The 19,845-nt window shown below is 39.8% G+C and overlaps 1 protein-coding gene across 8 annotated transcripts in view; it reads left to right on the plus strand.

The window, feature by feature from the left end:
• Positions 1-19,623, plus strand: part of SETBP1 (SET binding protein 1) — a 354,347-nt gene extending 334,724 nt beyond the window's left edge. For all 8 annotated transcript variants that reach the window (XM_079109076.1, XM_079109081.1, XM_079109078.1 and 5 more), the window contains one exon: positions 14,173-19,623. In XM_079109076.1, coding sequence (XP_078965202.1) covers positions 14,173-14,783 — 611 coding nt within the window. In that variant the 3' untranslated portion in view covers positions 14,784-19,623. The remainder of the gene's footprint in view (positions 1-14,172) is intronic.
• The last annotated feature ends 222 nt before the right edge of the window (positions 19,624-19,845 follow it).

The raw sequence follows: 19,845 nt of genomic DNA on the forward strand, positions 1-19,845 counted from the left end.
AATTGCCAAATAAATTTGTTACCGATTCTCAATATTTAAAGCACCTGCCCCATTGCTCTCAATCCTGAGTGACATATGTAGGTATAAGATTAGCCCTTCCCTCTGGGGGGTGCCCTCACTCTCTTTGAGAAGACCTGACTCCAGAACATGAGATGACCAAGTAATATTTTTAAATACATAGATTGAATAACAAGCTGACATACTGACAGCTACCATTCAGCAATTTATTGGTCATTATTTTCCAACTAGGGGAGTTGTGAGACAGCAAGATGACCTGGGAAAATGGAGTGGAAATAGTCTGCTAAGAATGGGCTAACCTAGATAAGCAGACGGAAGCCAAAGGACAGGTTTACCACATTTCTGATATTGCTCAGTTTTCACCTGTTTTGTGTCAGTTTTGAGTTCTATCTGTGTGAAAATAATGGCAAATGGGACTGAAGAGAAATTTGGGTTCATGCACCAAGTGCCTGAAATTCTAGACTGGCGGCATCCTTGATGGGCAGAGATATAGCAAAATAGCAGCCATGGTGGGCCAATAGTGGTCTATAGTTGTATTTTGATTATCCTGCAGAGGATTGTAATTTTAAAAAATTATTTAGCAGCTGCAAATATCACAAGATTACATAATAGTCAAGATTTCTGGCTTTTTGAAACACAGACTTTCTGGCATCTTTTGAACTCAGATTCTTATCTGACAACAAACAGTTGGAGCAAAATAACATTTTCCCATTAGAGTGGATATATTCTTTTTGCTTTATCATGTCCTTCCTCCCTCACCACTGTGGACTGGGTTATCATCCTGACCAACTTCCCTCAACATGCTGATTGACTATCCCCTATTCAAAATGATTGAAACCAGAAGCGTCTCTGCTTTGGAACATTCTTTAGATTTTGGAGTAATTGCATGTTCATCTTGAGATAGCTGTATTGACTGTCCTCCCTATGGGGAAGTCACTGAAGGCATTTGACCTGGATCAAAACAATGTGTATGAGCACTTAGTCTAGCAGGGATAGCGTGTGTGATTTGTAGTAATACTGTTATTCAGTTATAGAATTGGGAGGGTTGGAAAAGTCCTTTGAGATTGTGAAGTTGAGAGAACTTTGGCTCTTCAGTGCTGCCTGTTGTAGCAACTTGCAAGGGTAGCCCAAGTTTTCTCACTATTGTCTAGCTCCCTTTCTTCTGCCTCTTTCCTGTACAGTATGCAACCAGCTTGGAAATAGGGCAGCCCTTGCTTGAACTGTTGAGTCCGTGGCTTCTAAGGTGTGGGCCCATGGGGAAATTACTTAACCTCCGAGGTCTCTGTTCATCTAGATTCAACAGGGATGTAGAGGTCCTCAAGTGGTTGTTATCACACGTGAAACACTGCAGCCTGGATCGTAAGTCCTTCAAAAATGTCAGTTCCTTCTCTTTTCTTTTAGTTTCATTTGAGGGCATGAAGGATGCATCCTGTTTGCCTTATATGGTCTAAGAAATGAGACTTTTGTCACATAGATGTGACAGAAATAATCATTGAGTAATTGAAAGCAAACCACCCATCTCCACTAGCAAAGAGAAAGGCCATTTTTCTCCCTTCTCCCCCACCCGAGAGACCTAAAGTTTACCTCTTCTTTTAGTAGCCTTTGAACTAAGTCTCTTCTTCTGATTTATGAAGTCTACTTTGGAAGGGGATACAAGGAAAAAGGTCAAGAGGCTTCCTACCTCACTTAGAGTTTCTCAACGACCGAGGAGTTCCTCTTGTCCCAGAATTATGTTTCCTTGATGCCTCTGAAGAGGCATCGTATGTTCCTTCCTAGGACAGTCACGACATGAATTTCTAATTCCAATGGACAGATTTAAAGTCAAAGAGAAAATGCTGGATTTAAACTGTGTGATGCTCTCAGCAAAAGGTGTGAATGCACTGTATGCCTGGGTCCAGGACTTGTCCCAGAAAGAGGACAGAACTCAGAACAAAAGACAGAAAGCCTGCCTGCTACTCTCCATCAGTTCAGCAGGGGATCCAAATCAGCTTCCCTGCGGTGATGGGGGTGGGGTGGGGGTTGGGTATACTTTTGTTGCTCAAAAGCACCCTTCCAAAGGATCTTCCTGTCCTCCAATGCCTGAAGATGTTTTGAGAGGACTTTCCTTATTTTGAAATCCAGTTTTGTTTGTGCCTACATGCCCACAATCCTGGTCTTTGTCTCCTGCAAGTTGCCAGAGTGAAGTGATTTGGGCTTTACATATGGAAAGTTCATTTTGTTGTGTAATTAATGGGAAGCAGACTTTGGAAGCTGATGATCCAGGCCCTTATTTATATGAGAGCATATGTCTGTGTTTTGTTTATGACTCACTCTCTTACTCCACGCATCGTAACTTGGGTTTGTTTACACTAACTTTTCCTAGAATCTGAGCCACATGGTATAGGAGCCAATAATTTATAGTCTCTAAAAGGGAAACATGATGAATGAGCTTTTTCCTTTCAAATTGTCAAATCTTAAATTGAGGGAAAAGTATTTGCTGCATTGAGTCTGCCCAAGCTTATATTTATATTTTGAGGGGGAAAAAGGAAAAAGTTAAAGCAGTAACTTTTTTTTCAAAAAACTACTGGTATAGTGCTCTGAACATGAATATAAATATATTTGCCAAGAGAGCATATGACCCCTCACCACAGTAAACCATTATAATTCAGATCCAAATGTTTGGCAGTGAAAAAAATCCTTCATGGTGCAAGCTATAGATGTTTTGGGGCAAGGGGGGTGCATAGAAATCCCTGTACCTTCTGCTGGGTTTTCCTCAGAACATAAAACTGCTCTGAAAAATAAAATCTATTTTTGAAAAAAGGTAAATTCATTTTCTCTATATCCCTATCTATCTATCTATCTGGTTTGGGTTTTATACATATGTATATACATATATATACATACGTGTGTGTGTGTGTTTGGGGCATTAGATAATTAACATATATATATTTGTTCCCTTCCAGGGGACCAATAGTTTCAATCAGTCTGTGGCATTAAATATTCCTGCTGATTGTTTTTAGTGGCTCACAATAAGTTCCAAATTTGTTTCTGTCTTTTTATTTTTTTTTTAAACTGGGAATTAAACCTAGGGGTACCTTACCGTTGCACTACATCCCCAGTTCTATTTATTTATTTACTTATTTACTTATTTATTTATTGAGACAGACTGGCCTTGAACTTGCAACCCTCCTGCCTCAGCCTCTAGGGTTACTAGGATTATAGGTGAGCATCATGCCCATTTTTTTGTCTGTGTTCTTGTCATTGAAATTCCATTTGTCCCGAAAGGAGAAGTCTGGCTACCCAGTTATTTCGCAGTATTTTTGGTCAGGCCTTAGAGAGTCTAAATAGCTAATGGTGCTCTGAGGAGAGCAGGAAACAGCTGAAATATGTGAGGATCTAATTTAATTTACCATGATTTGAATCTTTTTCAAAAAACCCTTTCATGTCCCACACAGACTCTGGGAAGTGCTGGTTTAGGTGAGTCACACAGATTGATTTCAGGACACGGAAGTGAGCTGTGTTCTGGTCATGGGGAGAGAGGCACAGAATTCCATGTCTCGCTCAGGGCCTGGGACAATGAGGATCTTCATCAATACTTGTTCTGAGAATGACTAAGACATGGGCCTGGCCCCTTCGGAAAACACAATTCGAGGGGAGAGATCAATATGGATTAATCCTATAATTATAATGCAGGACAGACTAAGTGCAATACTATCAGAGAGATACCAGCAATGGAGAGGGAGCAGAAAATGAATGTTGAAATGGGGGGCAGGGGACAGCTCTTAGGAGGAGGACTAAAGTGGAGTTTTAAAGAATGGACAGATGTCCCCGGATGTAAGGTATTAATCAAAAGCTGTAAGACTGAATTATAAACTGAATCTCAGAAGAAATTTGGAAGAATTGGAACCATAATGAGTTTTATTTGGTTTTGTATCCTTTATTATTATTATTTTCCTCACTAGGGCAGGAGAGTTGCCTCTGGATAACAGAAAAATGCAAGACTTTTCTCTCTATCTGACATCAGGTGTAATATCCTCTCTGTCACTGACAGAAATAATAGAATTGGGCACACACCTGTAGGCAATGCAAAGTTATTGTTTCTGGGGTACATCCATCATCTACTGAGCAGACAGATACAACAATATGGGGAAGTCAAATCAATGGGTATAATTGTTGTTTTATGAAAAATACAAGAATACTTTATTGTGTAAATTGGCATTTTTTTCTTAATCATCTTCTATAAAAAGAAGAAACATAATCTGCTTTTGAGTCTCTTGAATCAAGCTCAGAAGGAGTTAAAGGGACAGTCATTAACTTTAAGACTATTCAAACCCTTTGAAAAATCTCCAAAAACCCACGAAAATAAAATTCAAATTCAAAACTTTTGCAACAGACTAGAGCACTGGACTAAGACCAATAAAATTAAACTTCACAGATTTCAATGGAGTCTTGCATTTAAACTCAAAAACCAATTCCATGTATTAATGGCCAGGTTTGGTCACAGTTTATATGCAAGCATTTAAGGGAACTAATTGAACCTCCACCTAATATGAGCCAATAGTGTGATGTTATTTAAAAAAACTTCAGGTATTTTTTAATGTGGACTTTATTAATATAAATGCTATGCCTTTTGCTCACTGAAATTAATCAACCCAGTTTTTCTGTACTAAACACTTCATGCTTGGAAAGTGAGTTCAATTCTGAGCACCAAAATTTTACAAGGGCTTTGACAGATGATAAAACCTCTGGGGGAGGATGACCATCTAGTGGAAGGAAACATAGATGAAGGATTTGAGGATGTCTTACCCAGAACAGAGAAGTCTTGGAAGTATATGAGTTTTTACAGATCATATTTATTCAGAAGTAAGGCTCCTTCCACAAAATTAAGAGATTTGTCTGGAGAAGTGTAACCAGATGAAAGTAGAATCTCCTTCTTCTAAAGGGCTAATGAACATGTTTTCTACCATGTTAACAACGACAAGCCTGACTATTACATAAGCAAAAGTAATTATTAAGATCAAGAAGAAAACAAAGCATGGGTATCTACCATTTTGTGTAATTCTTGAAGTGCTAGCATGAGCCACAAAAATTGATTTCATCTGAGCCTACATATTTAAAATGTAGAAATTGCTCTGAGTTCATGTTGGTATGTTCCTTTGTTCTTAACTGCAATTTTTTTCCCAAAATTTAAAAGAAAGAAAATCTCTCCCCATCAGGTAAAAACATGCATGTGTAGTAGAAGATTATATAAGGGATGGGTATTTATGTTTAAGACTAAAGCTACACCAGATTTGAGAGGACAGAAAAAAGAAATGTAAAGAACCCTTGGAGAGGGCGTGCCCACCCCCACTGTGTGGCCAACTGGCATGCTGTGAGACTTGGCAGATGTAGCTCAAGCTTTTTGGCATTCACTCCATTTCTATCCAGCCCCCCATCTTGTCTACTCAATGTGCTGGGGCTTGATCCACATTGCATCAAACAAAAACCCAAGTTGGTGGAACAGAGTAAGGCTAAATGGCCCTTGTCTTCCTCAGTTTACCAGTGTGGCTACTCTCAATTCACTGCTTAACTAAAGTTTAATAGATCACCCCCAGAGAAGCTCCTGCACTTAAAGGATTCTTCAGTTGTCCCTTCCTGGGTGATTCCAGCATGAATTGTACAGCACACTGGTGAATAAGCACCATGCAGCTTTTAGGAAGCTGTGAGCTCCTGTTTTGCTTGTTCTCTGATCTCTGGGCCTGCCAAAATCCAATTGCTTTTGATATAGGTTCTTTGAGTAAACTAGCAATGTTCCTTACTCAGCTCAGACTCTCTCTCAAGTGAGTTACTGCTGTCTTTACTAGTCCAAAGTCACAGATGACTGTCCAACCCCAGGCTTATGAGAAGTAAAGGATTTTGAAAAACTAGGGAGTAGGAATACAGACTTCTTGCCTAACTGCATGAAGGATATCTGCATCAATCTCATTGTGGAAACACTCCATGGGTAGGCCACTCTTGTAAGGGCCGTAATCACCTGCAATTCAATTCATGATGCTGTAGGGAAAGTCAAGATTCATGGTACCCAGACTTGTTCTTTAGAAGTTTAAAATCCGAACAATCCCCAGGAAATATTAATCAGGCACCTACAATATGACAGGAGTTGTGGGACAGAACAACTCATGTCTGTCTGTCTTTAAGAAACCTTAACTATTCTTAGCCTTGAGCACATAGAAAGCTGCGATCCTCTGGGATCAAATGCTAAGCGAATGAAAAAATTCCTCAGAAATTTGAAGAAAAGAAAGGAAATTTTTAAGGCAGTGGATTCTAATTTTTTTGATCCTGTAATGAGATCAGTAACATAACTTTGAATAGTCACCTCATTTAAATACATACTTAGAATATATGCAGTCTTTTTTAAAGATGTTTTATTCTTGTTCATTTTGATTGAATTTTTTTTCTTCTTAGACATGTCACAGTGCTTCTAAAACTGCCTTTTTAGTTAAATAAATAAAATATATGAGAATACATGACATTTTATAATAAGAACCCAATTAACCCAAACACATGGAGAGAAGAATTTTTAAGGTAATTGTATGATTAACTTACAACTATCTCCTTTTTGTAAAACTTAAACTTTAAAAGAATGAGATAAACCCGCAATAAATGATATTCTTAAAATAATTTTAAATGTCGTTCCATTTACTATTATTAATAAAATAAAACTTTTTGCTGCCATGGAAATTATTATATAACAATTATAATATTTTAACATTGTTTTAAGGAGGGCCAAGCGATTGAGTTGGCATACTTTTTTTTTGAATTTTTTTTTTTTTTTAATACTTGTGATAAAGTAATTGGTAGGTCTAATACTAAATTCAGTTTGTTTTGGTATCGGTAGGTCTTATACTGAAGTCAGTTTATTTTGGTACCATATTAGTAGATATTGTAAACCCAAAAGGTATTTTACATGGATATAGAAAAGAAGATGTAATTGAGTATGCTGAAATCATAACGCTATTCTTTTGATTTTATCCCTGAGTTAGGCAAGAGTCTTGTGGAAGCTCCGTTAACCATCTTCCTTATTAAAAATTAGATGGTCTTCCAAACAGAAGGCACTGTGTTTTTTTGTTTTGTTTTGTTTTGTTTTGTTTTATGAGTCCAGATCTCTGAACATCTTCATTTGGAAGTTAAATCTATTTATAAGATCTTTAAATTTGCAGATTTAAGGGATTTTTGGAGGTTGTAATATATCTTTTTCAGCAACAAAATCGCCAAACAATGGAAACATTCCCAATTACCAAAAGTGCTTTTTACCATAGTATGAGTTTTTTTCTGGCCCACTTTATCCTAAAAGAGTAATAAAAGTTTTTGTTTGTGTTTTAATAACTGATAGGTAACATTATCAATAGCCCATAAACAGCACAGAAAAGGTGAGAACATTTAGAACCCCTGTGTTTTTGTTTCAAAGTCTTGTTTGGGAGGCTGATGATATAGCTCAGTGACAGAGTGCTTTCCTAATACACTCAAGGCCCTGGGTTCAATCCCTAGCACCCCTGCACCCCAAATATATACATATTCTTATTTTTTCTAAAATTAACAATGTGGAATTTAGAACATAGGACATTGAAAATGCTCAGAAAGCAACAAACTGATGAGATGCCCCATAAACCCTTGGAATTCATGTAGCCTCTCTACTTCTTTCAGAAACTTCATGCCTAAGTATGACAGGTGATCCATCATCTGAGGTGCTGGACAAGTAAAGACATCACTGTTGTTCCATATATAAAGCATTAGAATACTTAATTTAGTTCTTATTTTTTGCTAAAATATAAGTCTAAAGAGAATTTACTAATGTGTTCTTCCTTCCGTCAGGTGAATAATCTTGCTTTCTCTTGGGGGAATGTGCACCCCACTTGGGAGGCTAGAGAGGCAGAGAGGAGCTAAACAGAGGGCACCGTTTCATAGAGGGCAATGTTTCATAGATGGCAGAGCAAGAGCACGTGGCAAATTTCTCGATTCCTAACCCCATTAATGCCTCCAGGCAGATCTGGGGAGGTGCCCAAGAGTGCTTCCTACCTGATGTCCTTTCCTACTTTGGAGCTCATAACATGAACATGCTCACACCTACACACCCCACTGCTTCACCTCTCCATCAGCCAAACTGCCACCTTTACCCCATGCCTGTCTTGGGAAAAATGTGAAGTAGGAGCAGAACAATGGCCAGTTTCCCCCGCCATTGCAGCTGAGGGAGGATGCTCTCCTACAGCAGATCCCTCAGAGGAAGCTGTTTGAACAGTCCAGCAGTCACTGAGCTTTAAACAAGCAGATCACATTTTCAAACAAACTCCAAAGTATTTTAAGATGACTTTAAGAAACAGAATGGAAACACTGCCCTATCCTGACGAATCCCCCACATCTGCTAACTCTTAATTCTAAATCATTGCTTTAAACAGGAGAGCAGGACTCTAGATCTTGTGTTGATAACCAGCAGCCACTCTGATGTCCTCTACCTTGCATGGGCCCTCTGAACAGGAGCTTAGAAGAGTAATTTAAATTCATGGGATGAAGGAAGAAATTTTACATGTCAAGCCAATTTGCCTCATACTTCCCATTAAAAAATAAAAGCAGCATTAGGAGAATAAAGATAATCACTTAGTCAAATCTAAGTTTAAAAAAAAAAAGTAAGGCACAGTTTACATTGGAGAACAAGTAGACAGTTGAATTCCCTCAAGCTTGGTAGAATGTACTAGATCATATATTGCTATGTGAATGGGCCTCTGCTGGGAACTCTGAAAGTACAGAAAAAAGATGTGGCATTTGCCTACAAAGAACCTTCTAACATGCATCCACACATGAAGCAATTCACACTGCAGCTCTCTGCCTGGATTGAGGCAGATGGTGTTCCAGCTCTACCCTGAAAGGCAATTCAACTTCAGTAGTCTGACCTTCCCCAACATCTTCCTACCTCCCCTTAGGGACACTCAAACAGTAAGGAAACCTCGAAGGTATCTGGAAAGAAATATACTTCCCCCGACCCAAGAACTACCAAAATCTTTCTTGTAAAACTAGGATGTGTCTTGCAAATGGGCAAAGTACAGGCACTGGCACAAATTTCTTGTGAACAGTCTATGTACTAAGCCTTGTTAGCCCTTGATTTTGCTCACAATGCCTATACTTTGAGGGTGCCCAAAAGGCACCCTCAAATTCATTCTTCAATTATCACAAAAGATGTGGCCAGTTAACAGAATACTGATGAGCCAATCCTGTTAATGGGAGTGAGAAGACAGTCTAGATCTGGACCAAAATGAGTTCAACCATTTGCATGGCAATTTTAAGGGTCCAGAAGACCATTTATATTGCAAAGTTATGAAGAAATTAATTTGCATTTTGCCAGGACCATTTATAATTATTCTTTAAAACTAACAGAAAGCAAGCAAGATATAGAACAGCTATAGGAAGGAGAGCAAATATGGAATCAATCTTGCAGCAAGAGCCCAGAAATTACTGTCCAATAATGAAACAATTTGAAGAGAGAAAAATCTGTAAACATTTAGAAAGATAGTGAAATCATGAGCAATAAGGAGAAAGATTTGTGAATATCCAGCCCTGCCAAGTCCAAAGTCTTCCTCCCCCCACACTAGGATTTCAAAATTATTGCCTGAAATAAATATTTTAGAAAGCACCACCCCACCACCATTGCAGGAAGGCAAATAATATTGAATATAGGAAAGAATTATAGCAATCTCTACATCCAGAAGGGAATTTTGAGAGCATGCAGTCCACTCATCCAATGTAACAGATGAAGGGAGATTCAGAGGGGATATAGGGTTCATCCTAGTTCACTGTCATTTGCACAGCGCCCCCTGTGCAAAGTCATTTCTTCTACACGGAGCTCTGTTGTTGTTCACACACAGGGATAACTAATCTAAACTGAAAGTTTGGGTAATAAGCATAAAGACAAAATAAAATTCAGATGTTCCATAGAAGTGAAAAATCCCAGAGATCATTATGTACTAAAGAAAGAGGGATTCTAAGTTGTAACACCTGATGCCATTCACGGTGGTGAGTTAGCTTATGATGTATGCTGATGCAATTGGTCACCACTTAAGACACAGGGAACACATTCCTTTTCTCATACCATTAAGCCAGGAAGGCAACAGTCAGCAGGAACTTTCTAGGGAAGTGGCAAGTGTATGTGCCTCATTGAGCACATCACATCTCTACTCCTCCCAGAATTACCTAAGTGAACTAGAAGTCCAAAAGGGTGGAAACTAGAGCTCCCTGCAGTCTTAGTCTCAAGAACTATCTTTTTCTACCACTTGCCATTCATAGTTTTAACCTTGTATTACAGAAAATATCAAGCATATACAAACACGGGCAGAATAGTATTAATAAATCTCATATACCCATCACTCAGCTTCAGCAATATCGACTCATGATCCATCATTTTTCATCAATACCTCCACTTACCTCTTCCTTCCTTACTATTTTGAAGTCAATTTCAGATGGTATCATGATTTCATCTATAAATATTTTAGTATACATTTCTAAAAGATAGGTGCTAAAGAAACAGATGTGCAATGACCACAATTAAGAAAATTAACAATTATTACATCAGGAAATGTCCAGGCAGTGTTCAAACTTGGAGTTGTTTCATGATCTCTTTTAACAGTTCATTTAAAATTGGCATCCAGGTAAGGTCATCTTATCTTATCTCTACAGTCTCTTTTTAATTTATAGTTTCTCCCTCCACTCACCCTGCAATTTATTTCTCGAAGACATCAGGTTGTTTGCCTCGTTTCCCACAGTCTGCATTTTACTGACCAAATCCCTGTGTGTCCTCTGTATTTTGAGGTGACTTGGTCTAGAACTGTGCTTCCTGGTACAGTAGTCACAAGTCACATGTAGTTATTAAAATTACAAGTTCGGTTTCTCTGTCACCCTCGCCACATTTTTGGTGCTCAGTAGTCACACATAGCTAGTGGCTAACAATAGATAACAGTATGAATAAAGACCATTTCTAGAATGTTCTAGAGGCTTAGTTAAGTTCTGTGAGGTTGCTTTGGAGGGAAGAAGATGTTAAAATTTCCTCCACTAAGGCTTGGCTCCCAGCTGATCTTCCTCACAGTAGGCACTGTACACCTCCACAATTGAACCCTGAAAATGAAATAAAAATTCAAAGAATCTGTTTGTTTTTAAATTCACAACACTGGCATACTTTTGCAATTGGCTTTTTTACTTAACTCTTTTCCATTTATCCCTGTTGCCATATTTATACGTAGTCTTTTAAGATACGTATAAAATTCCATTGTTTAAATGCATCACTGTTTACTCATTACCTTTTAGTTAATATTTGTATTATTTTTGTTCCATTGTAACATACACTAATCTTCAGGGGATGTGCTTTTATGTCTTTTGCCTCCTGTTAGAGGTGAATAAAGAAGCAGGCAATCTTGACATAGACTTGCTGGGGCTTTGAGCTGGACATCTTCAACTCTAACGAGTATTGCCCGATCACTGTCCAAAGTGATTATATCAATTCACACTCCTGCCAGCAATCTGCAAGGATTCTGTTTCTGACATCATTCCCAATGTTGGATAGTTTTCACACTTAATTTTTACCAGTTTAGATCCGCACATATTCAATGAAATAAAAATACAAACATGTAAAGGAAAGGGAATGGAACAGAGAGGGGAGAAATAAATGACTTAGCTCCATCTGTAGTGCTTTCTTTCTTTAAGTAAAAATAAGCTGATGGGACAAAACATTAACATCCATTAATTGTGAATGGTAGATGCAAAGAAGTTGGTCGTGTTATTTTCAGTACTCTTTGATGGGTTTATACTATCAGAATTTTTTTCATAATCTTTTTTAAAATTTTTTGGTACCGAGGATTGAACCCAGGGTTGCTTAACCACTGAGCCACATCCTCAGCCCTCTTTTACATTTTATTTAGAGACAAAGTCTCATTGAGTTGCTTAAGGTCTTACTAAGTTGCTGAGGCTGGCTTTGAACCCAAGATCCTCCTGCCTAAGCCTCCCAAGCCACTGGGATTTTAGGCATGCCCCACTGCACCTGGCTTATAAACATTTTGTAATGCAAGGACTTACTGAAAGTTATGCAGCAAACAAAAAAATTGGAATATGAGATTATCTATTAGTTTATTTGTTTCTTCATTTTTAGTTTTTGGATATTTTATTTTTATTTTTTGGGTATGTCACTCTAAAAAGAAAATGCTTAGAGGGATAATCCATTAGTTATATTTGCCCCCAAATGACCTCCAGATCATGAGTATTTCAATCAAACTTCACTCAGTGCCAAGGAATTGACTTATTTTATACTTGGATGCTGTATTACATGTCAGCAGAATTATTTACTTTATACTTAGCATTCTGTATTATATATGGCATAGTATTTTCTTCCTTGGTGGATCATATAGAGAGGAAATACTACAAATGGATCCTGTATTTGAAATAATGCCAGAAGTTTGGTGGAGTATTTCTGTCTAGTTTTCATTTGCTCATGATCTATATGGACAAGGTACAACACTGTCTAACACAGCGGCCTACTCTTAGCCTCACTCTATTTACACTAGTTGCTTTGAAAATCCAAACTAAAACTGTTTTACAGGATGTGACGACAAAGCAGCAATGGTGAACCTGATTTGTTAGCTCGGAAACAAATTTTAAATCCTGTCCATGTACAAGGTACCATGCTAGGCCCTGTAAGAGACATAAAGCCAGACAAGAATCTGTCCCTGCCTCTGAGAACTAATAATTGAGCAACCTTTTATTCTTACAAGACTAACTACAAAAGTTTTATTTTTATAGACAGAAGCTGGCTCTGGCTTTGTTCTGTTCTGATCTTTGTAACTTGTTTTAGAGATTTCTCAGTAGTTATTCATTGCTCAGTCAGTCTTGCTGACCTTTGGCCAAAAACGGTAGCGTTTTGACCTGGCCTATGGAACTCAGCGCTTCCCACTCCATGAAGCTAGTGGCATAAATAACTTCAAATAAAACCCTCCTGGAGATGTGTGATGGCCACAGCATGAGGGAGAAATGGAGCAACAGGGAAAAGAATGCAGTGGGAGTACCCGGGAAGAAGTGGAGTGGTATCCATGTTTTAAGCATTATTCTCCTTTTCTCCCTTAAGAGATTTATTGTTTCTCTACTAAATAAGTGAAAGAAAAAAAAAAAATAAGGGGATAACCCAAATCAAGATGCTAAAATTAAATGTTCCCCTCTAGACCTAGGTCTTTTAAGTGGACTTCTTTGGGACTGGATATTTAGGGTAAAAGTGGATATTTATCAAAGAATTTAGAGTGGACACACTTCCTAAGTTTACAGCCAGTTGGAGGGAGTGGCTAGTCGTGAGAGAGGCAGTGTGCCTTTGTGTGTGTCCTCACACACAGACATACACATGTGCCTGCTCATGACAGCCACAAGGAGAGAGGATGATCTAAAGGGTGAAAGGCCGGCTCCGTCTTGAAGCCATTCACACTTTATGGTGTCTAAACTTCAAAACGAAGCAGTTCTGAAGGCCATTTAGTGGCAGCAGTACAGGACTTCCTGAGAAGTTAGGCTTATAAAATAGAGACGCATCTGGCCACCAGCACATGAAAAGAACTCTTTGCAGACAACAGTTCAGTAGGAGGAGTGTAAATGATTCAGAAACACCTGGCTAATGCTTCCCTGGAGGTTCACAGGGGGTGAACTGGTTAAGAAGGACTTGGTTAATTGGACATCATCAGGCAATTTGACATGTCCAGTATATTGGGAAGGGACCAAGGGAGTGTTGATGCTATCCCAGTTAGAGTATCCCAGGAAATAATCTTCCCCTAGGTTCTGCCATTGGTGCCAAAGCCAGGTCAGCTCAATAGCCTGAGCTTGATTCCACGTCTCAAAAAATGGGAACAACAGTATTTCACAAAATAATGAAGACTGAAATATAATAAAAAGGCTTTGTACACATACAGGTATTCAGCCAATATTTATTGTTCTTATTTTCAGCTTTAATAAATAAAGAAAAAAATATGAAATATTAGGTACTGAGTCACATCCATAGCACTGATGCTTCGTGATTCTTACAGTCAAATGAAACACCAGTTGTCTAGCTATCTGTGCAAAGAAAGACCAGGTGTAGACTGCTTGCATCCCGAGCTCAATTTCTTTTCTCTTCCCCCCTCTCCCCCGCAGCCAGCTCCTCCCTGAAGAAGCGATTCAAGCGACGGGAGATCGAAGCCATTCAGTGCGAGGTGCGGAAGATGTGCAACTACACCAAGATTCTGTCCACCAAGAAGAATCTGGACCACGTGAACAAGATCCTGAAGGCCAAGCGGCTGCAGAGACAATCAAAGACAGGCAACAACTTCGTCAAGAAGAGGCGAGGGCGTCCCCGGAAGCAGCCCACTCAGTTCGATGAGGACTCCAGGGACCAGATGCCGGTGCTGGAAAAATGCATCGACCTGCCCAGCAAAAGGGGTCAGAAGCCCAACCTGAGCCCGCTCGTGCTGGAGCCGGCCGCCAGCCAAGACACCATCATGGCCACCATCGAGGCGGTCATCCATATGGCCCGCGAGGCACCGCCCCTGCCCCAGCCGCCGCCGCCGCCGCTGCCACCGCCGCCGCCCCCGCCGCCGCCGCCGCCGCCGCCGCTGCCCAAGACCCCCAGGGGCGGGAAGAGAAAACACAAGCCGCAGCCGCCCGCGCCGCAGCCGCCCGCGCCGCAGACCCTTCCCCAGGAAGAGGAGGTCAAGGCCAAAAGGCAGAGGAAATCCCGAGGGAGCGAGAGCGACGTCCTTCCCTAGGCTGTGGGCCTCTGAACCTGCGGCTGGGGAACTGACGAATTGGAAGTGCAGTGGGCGGGCGGGGTCGGGATCCCCCACTGCAGGGACACGATGCCCTTCTCTCCAGAAGCGGGGCGGGCAGATTCAGGCCAGATGACGGGGTTGAGCCATCCTGAGCTCTTGGGATAGCAAGGCAGGGGGACACCTTCAGAAGAAGCTTATCTGTGCTGTAGGGCAGTTCCCAGCCCAGTGGCACCTCAGTGTGGCTGAGTCCTTTTCAGGCGAGAAGACCCACCGGGAGGAGGAAGCTGGTGCTCTCTGAAGGCCACCTGACCTCCACATCTGAGGTGCACCCTTGATTCCGATTTCATTCGCTGGCCAGGAAAATCAAAGGGAAACACCCTCAATTAGGAAACATTCCAAGGGGAGAAAAGCTGCACATTTGTCACCTGGCTTTGTTAACCCACTTCCACTTAATTGGTTTTATTTCTATGGTTCTTTGGTTTTGCAAGCTCTGCTAGGCTTTGGGGCACCAATATCATCTGCAGGTGACCTGAATCTTTCCGTTAACGACAATACAGTTTCTCAGATAGAAGCGTGACATGAGATCGGAAGGTGGAATCTAGTGATAGGCGACCTTAGACCTGCATTCACGTTCTTCTGTGTGCCTCCTCTATCTCTCACACACTGGTTTTTAGCATCGTCTGTTCCTGCTTTTCCTTTGTCCATTGTACTTCCATGTACCTTTCCCTAAACTAGCTGCCTTCTTTTCTTGGTACACATCTAACTGACGTAAATGTTACCTGTGTTGTAAAACTCGCCCTTGGCACCTTGTCCCAAGGAACTTGGCTTTGAATCCCAATCATTGTGAAAAAGATACTCAGTATTGATAGAGCCTTTTTAATAAGTGACTCAGAGCAGCCAAGGATATGTTGACCCAGATGTCAACAAGGTTATTTTTATACTTAAAACATCTCAGTGGGAATAGGCAGAATAAGTTGGTTTTAATACCCCACCATAAGAATGACTGATGAGCCACCAAAAATTAAAACCCCTGACCCACCAGAAAGACAAGTGTCTAGCAATGCCTTGGTACCTGATTTTTTTTTTTTTTTCATACAGAGCTGTCATAGGTTGTTGAGAAAAGGAAACAAAAAACATAATAGAACAAGTCCATTATCTCTTGCTAATTATTTCTTAAAAGCAAATGGGAGTAAGTGTTCTTATCAGAAAAATAAAAGTAAAATGTTCAAAGGGTATCACCACTCCAATTGTATCATGCCACCTTGGACAAAGTATCCAAATTGTGGTTGCCTTAATACACTAAAACATTTTTGTACATAATGTAATTATAAATCTATCAGTCTGCATGGATGCAAACTGTGTGTGACAAATCGTCTTTTAAATGGTCAATTTCAACTGTACATTTCTCATCCAAGTTGTACTCTAGCCATTGGTTTAGCGTGGTCAGATATTCCATCTCTATTATCCATTTCCACAGCCCAAGTTAAACATGTTAAGAAGAGTCAGAATGAATAGGAAGTTAACCCATTGCCGTAGATGTTTTTAAAAGTCAGATGTGGAAATTTTGAATAAGTATTTTCAAGTTCCTCCCTCGCTCCTCCCCTCGCCTTCCCCAAGACATCAAATACCTGGCATGGTAGATTATAGAGAGACACTGAGAGAGAGAATTAAATTTTATAATGGGAATTAGAAGATCTGGTTTACCTCCAAATTAAATTTCTTTTCAGGAAGTTGGGACCAGCTGGAAATTGTATTATCACTTCAGAACACAATATTATTTCCTTAGAGAGAGATGGATCTTTGTTGGGAACATAAGAGAATAAGTAATGGGGAATCTGTGAGAGTAGATTTTAAAATCCCAAGTTAGCATGCTCGCAAACATCGCTGCTCTGTTGTGGCACCAACCATTGTTGAAATCACCTACAGAGCCATCCTGTTCTGAACTGTCGAAATGGACTTCACGTTATTTGCCACCCACTAGGTCAGTTGCACTTAATCCTAGCAATATGTAAGTTTAAAGGACTGTATTTTAAAGCTACTATCCTAGGTACTCAGTTTGTGACCTGGATTGACCTTTGGCATTTCACACAAGTTGAACAGCAAAATCAAACCAGCCATTTTCAATCTGTCATTCCCAAGTCATGTCTGAGTGGTTCCAAAGTCACCCGAGAGGAAGGTTTAAATTAGCCCCTCTCACCCCACCATTGCTATGAAAGAGCAGCCATTTTCATTCCAATTAAGCCATAAAGAGGTTTCTCTTCCTGTTGGATTTGAAAATGATTTCTTTCATTCTTCCTTGCCCTTCTCCCTTAGCGTTTTGTACTGTCTCCCAACCAAGTCTGTAAGCAGACCACATCTTCTTGCAGTGTAGAACAAACTGGTGCTGGCTAAACTTCAAGGAAGACCCAGAGTTTAATTGGCATTAACCTCTAACAGGTGAGCAGTTCCAGATAACTTTGGGATTCATTAAAATTTCCAAACCAATGAAAGCTATTCTAGGAAAACTGCAGCAAAGCTACAGCTTACATGTGAATTCAGGTTTAGGGTTGGCATGTGAGTTAAATGCAAATCCTCCACATGTAGACCCTAAGAGGAGTTTGGGAAACTGCAGAGGACCAAAGCTGAGACATGCTAAATAGTGGCTTAGAGGTGGAAGCAAATCCAGACACCTACACACCTTTCTCTCTGCTCCCCAGTTACTCCCTCATTGTCCTATTACTACTCTTTTGCCTTCACTAACATGACTCATCTCCTTGATACACCATTTTCTTATGCTCTGAGCTTTCCTTAGCCCTTCCTCTCCTGTCTAGGTTCTCCATGGGGCTCATCGACTTTCCCATTTCATTGATTGCAGAACCAGGAAGAGAACCCAGCTCTTGTGATCCAGATTGCCGAGGTCTTAAGCTACCCAACACTGCCTGCTGGGGCTGCATTGCATTTTTCAGAGGGGTCATTGGGGATGCATTAAACTCCATATACAGCTCTACAAAACCTTTTTTGTTAGAAAAAATTGGCTATCTATGGGAGTAAATTTTAAAATCCCAAGTTAATGTGCTTGTAAATATGAGAAACCCCTTGATTTTTTTTTCTTTTTTTTTTTTTTCTGGAATATTCTCCTTTAGCAACCAGATACTGACCCACTTATAATATAAGGAGTCTGATTAGGAAAGAGAAAGAATGAAACCTAGCTATGACAGTCTCCTTGAAGGTGCTGATGGATCGCTAATCCACCATACTAAGTGGTTGGGTTGCTTTTCAATCCCTCATCTCAGATGAGAGGAACTGAAGTTTAACTTCCTCAAATAGCCCGGTCTGGCTACAACCCAAGGAAGAAAGGTCGAATGGAAAGGAGAGCATGCTGGGATGCTTTGTGACTTGGCAGGACCAGGACTCAGCAGCCTCTGGCAGCCCAAGGAAGGTGACTAAGGGCTGGCAGAAGAGGAGCGTGTTAGCTTGGCCGCTGCCTGCAGCCGGAGGCCACGCTCAGTGGCAGTCAGAATTTGCGCTCTGCACATTGCTGGGTCTATAAATATGATAAGCAAGTGGTGACAGAATTATAGTATAAGGTGATGTATTACATGCAGATCATAAAGGATTTGGTATTAGGACTTAAGTAGAAAATCCCACTCCTAGCTTATTACCCAACAATATTCAGATAATGAGCTTTGGGAGAATTTTTTTTTTTTTTTCCTATCACTAGGAAGATTTACCTGAGAACTGTCTAAAGTCTATACATATATTTCCAAAGCCTTTAAATGCCAACCTTAGCGTGGAGAGAGAGGGGGTGGCAGGAGCCGAAATGCCTCAAAAGCCATTTAAGTGTTACGTTGCAGGATTTTCAGTCCTACTCATTATGTAAAAGTAGATAAATATAGACATTTTTCTTAACACTACCCCATCGTATCACAATGGTCCAAATGCCAGAGCTTACAGATAATGTCATCACAGTGCCTAGCAACTCAAACTGTAATATACCGTAGCATTTTCTTGGTGTTTCTTAAAAAGTTTCTTTCCACAATACAAGGCTTCCTCTGCCTCTTGTTTCTTGGAGAGTTCACCCCACTGGCGAGTCTGCCTTCCCTGTTGGACACAGTCATTTGGGGAACAGTCTTAGAAGCACATATCAACCAAGGAAGAAACTTCCTGGATATCTATTGCCCACTTGCCCAGGTATAATAAACACTAAAGGGGGGAAAATTGAACAGAGCTGCCAACGGGTCAACTTGGAAACGCAGCTCCACCCTACGTTGGTGTCTTTCTTTTTCTTCCTTTTTAAAAAAAAAAAAAAAAATCTATTTCTTAAATAATAATAAATGCACATGATGTGTTAAATATGTACATATATATTTCAAAAGAAAAAATGGGGCACAAGATTGTCTTACAAGTCGTGCTGGCTAATTTTTAGTTTGTATTCATAAGTGGTTTTTAAAAGCCTTTTTTAAAGTGTAATTTGCATGTTCTACTTTGATTGTATGTAAACATATTTTAGAACAAAAAATGTATTTGTATTTTATTGAATATAGAGGCAAGAAAAATTGTACATTGTTTGAAATGTTCTTTTTGTAACAGTTTTTATTCATAAAGCATTTTTGTACATTTAAAATGAACATGGACTTGCTGTTATTTGAGGCGTAGATACATCTGGCATGCTTTACTGTCATGCTCCTCCATGGTCTTAGATGTTGGGTTTTAAACATTTTTTTCTAAAAGAAAGCTCAGTCTTTTTCGCTACCAGATCAGGTTAGCACAGTATAGAGCACTTAACTATTAAAAAAAAAAAAAAAGTTAATCCTATTCATATGTTATTCATTGTGTGAAATTAAAGACATTCAATTCAGTCTAACATGAGTTGTGAATTCTTTTGTTTTATTTTCCATCTGGTTCACATCACTAAGGAGTCTAATAGTATTTGGGGGTCTTTGCTCACACCAACTGGATACAGAATCATTGACAAAAATCTAACCGAACTTCTTTTGTCTGCTGCTGAGAGATATATTACGAGCAAGATTTGAGTCTGATCTGCTGGGTTGCTATTCAGAGAATATTTCACTACCTGGAC

Source organism: Sciurus vulgaris (genome assembly GCF_902686455.1).
Source record: "Sciurus vulgaris genome assembly, chromosome: 13".
NCBI classification, from domain to species: Eukaryota; Metazoa; Chordata; class Mammalia; order Rodentia; family Sciuridae; genus Sciurus; species Sciurus vulgaris.